The following is a 2,500-nucleotide window of genomic DNA, read 5'->3' as shown; positions in this document are numbered from 1 at the left end:
AGAGCCTGGACAGGAAGGGATCATCCCACAGGTCAATGTCCTCATCTGTGTCCTTCCTTATGATCCAGATCCACGACCCCACTGTAACTGAACCTGAATGTGTCTCTGCCCTCAGCTGTGTGAGGACCTGTTCCAGAGGACAGGGCAGAACTCGGATCCGGACCTGACCTACTCAGTGGAGGTGAACACATCACCATCTTTGATTCGTTCTCAGTCTCCCTGAACGGACACTGATTGGTCCGACATGTTCTCCTTCACCCTCAGGTGTCCTACATGGAGATCTACTGTGAGCGGGTTCGGGATCTGTTGAACCCAACATCGCAGGGTTCTCTTCGAGTCCGTGAACATCCCATCCTGGGACCCTATGTGGAGGATCTGTCCAAACTGGCTGTGACCGGATTCACGGACATCCGGGAGCTGATGGACGAAGGCAACAAAGCCCGGTCAGTTGGAGCTAAAAACGACCCATCCCTGCATTTCAGGCAGACAGACCAGTATGAGTGCTCATACTGGTCTGTCTGCAGGACCGCATCTCGTCCTGGGACGTCCTCAGAACAATGTCAACCAATTAAAAACACATCTCAGAGGAGGAAGATGGTCCAAGGATTGGGCTGACTACAGTCCTGACCTGTCCCCAACAGAAAATGTTGGAGACAACCCTGAAATTCTTTACTGCAGTTCTTACAGAGTGGGAGAAACCTCAGAGTCCAGACCAGCCAGTGGTCCAACAGTTCAATGAACCTTCTCAGCAGCAGCTCAACAGTGGTTGTCTGTCCATCGTTGTGGAGGACATATGGTTCATCCTCCTTTCAACATTGTGTTGCTTTATTTAGGTTTGCAGACATTTGTATCTACACAGTGTTCTGAAGGTCCCACCAGAGCATTTTAATCAGGTTTAGCTCAGGACTTTGACTGGACCATTGCAGCACCTTAATTCTTTTTCATCCATTCTGTTGTAGATCTGCTGCTGTGTTTAGGATCATTGTTCTGTTGATGACCAGCTTGAACCGGGCGTCAGCTGTTGGACAGAGCGTCATGGAGATACAACTTTGCAAACCTCTTTTCTTTTTGTTTTCATGACCTTTAACCTGCTAACTGAGGCGTGTAGCATCTGAGATCGAGCTCCTGGGATTTTGGTCATTTCTTTGAGCTTCACGCTCTGACCTTGGGCTGAATCTGCTAGGACGTCTACTCCTGGAAGATCAGCATCCGTCTGAGATGTTTCCTACTTGTGAAGTTTTTGTCTCTTCTAGATCACACTTTCCAGAACTTTCAGTTCACTTGGTCAGCAGCACCCAGTTGCTACTTTTCTTTGCTCTTATATCCTGTGGTTTGCTCTTCGTTTTTCCCTTGACTGGGAATGAGGTGGAGCCTGAAATGCAGGAATGGAAATTAGCAGATGATAAGAGGTGCTGTATCTGTCTTCATGATTGTAATAATGTCCAGACATAATAATGTGACAGTTTTTCCTTTTATTTCCGTTTCTGAACAGCTGATATGGATGAAACTGCCTGTTGCTGACTGATTATCTGAAATCAATCGTTTGCTGATTGCAGGACGGTTGCTGCCACAAACATGAACGAGACGTCGTCCAGATCGCACGCCGTCTTCACCATCGTCTTCACCCAGAAACGGAGAGACCAGATGACCAGCCTGGACACTGAGAAGGTCTGTTTCCATCACTTCATCGCTGTCTCCCGTCCCAGGCACCATTTCACCTCCTTCTGTCTCTTCAGGTCAGTAAGATCAGTCTGGTGGATCTGGCTGGGAGCGAGCGTGCAGACTCTTCAGGGGCAAAGGGCACCCGACTCAAGGTCAGAGGTCACACGCGTCACAGCCGTGTTCTGTGGGGTCATGTTTAATTTTATCCCAGGGTTCATGGTTGATTTGGTTTTAATGCAGGAAGGAGCAAACATCAACAAATCTCTGACTACGTTAGGAAAAGTGATCTCAGCGTTGGCTGAAATGGTAACTTAGCATTTATTAATAAAACTTAAACCGCATCACATTCATTTTAACAGAGAAAACTGACAACTTCCTGTTTGTCATCTGCAGCAAAGCAACAAGAAGAGGAAAAGTGACTTTATTCCCTACAGAGACTCAGTTCTCACCTGGTTGCTGAAGGAGAATCTGGGTGAGAGGGTCACAGGGTCATCATGGATATTAACCCTATAAAATAATTAGCTCACATCATCAGCATAAAAAGATGTCCAACGCTGTGTTTTAATCCAGACTACACATCCTGTTCATACTTTCAAACTGACTGTATGAAAATAATACCTTGGTGCTGTCTAATATTACTTTGTACAAATGCACAACAGCTTTATTCAAATAAACCAGAACGGGAGATTTTTACTTTCAAACATCATTTGTAGTTTTTGCCTCCTCAGCGAGGAGACTTCATTCATGTATATTAAAACTAATAATGTCAGGGCTGACAATGACCAGTTATATCTTTATATGGCTAACGTTGTACCATCTGTATCTCAGGAGGAAACTC

The 2,500-nt window shown here is 45.8% G+C and overlaps 1 protein-coding gene across 3 annotated transcripts in view; it reads left to right on the top strand.

The window, feature by feature from the left end:
* Positions 1 to 2,500, top strand: part of kif1c (kinesin family member 1C) — a 40,918-nt gene that overhangs the window by 22,815 nt on the left and 15,603 nt on the right. For all 3 annotated transcript variants that reach the window (XM_047385782.1, XM_047385783.1, XM_047385781.1), the window contains 8 exons: positions 1 to 31; positions 116 to 181; positions 265 to 443; positions 1,557 to 1,668; positions 1,737 to 1,814; positions 1,903 to 1,968; positions 2,056 to 2,134; positions 2,491 to 2,500. The exon at positions 1 to 31 is cut by the window's left edge and continues 70 nt beyond it; the exon at positions 2,491 to 2,500 is cut by the window's right edge and continues 69 nt beyond it. In XM_047385782.1, the coding sequence (XP_047241738.1) occupies positions 1 to 31; positions 116 to 181; positions 265 to 443; positions 1,557 to 1,668; positions 1,737 to 1,814; positions 1,903 to 1,968; positions 2,056 to 2,134; positions 2,491 to 2,500 (621 nt within the window). The remainder of the gene's footprint in view (positions 32 to 115; positions 182 to 264; positions 444 to 1,556; positions 1,669 to 1,736; positions 1,815 to 1,902; positions 1,969 to 2,055; positions 2,135 to 2,490) is intronic.

This window comes from Girardinichthys multiradiatus, chromosome 14, assembly GCF_021462225.1.
Source record: "Girardinichthys multiradiatus isolate DD_20200921_A chromosome 14, DD_fGirMul_XY1, whole genome shotgun sequence".
Classification (NCBI taxonomy): domain Eukaryota; kingdom Metazoa; phylum Chordata; class Actinopteri; order Cyprinodontiformes; family Goodeidae; genus Girardinichthys; species Girardinichthys multiradiatus.
The sequence above is the reverse complement of the archived record's forward strand: the minus strand, read 5'-3'. Positions and strand labels throughout refer to the sequence as shown.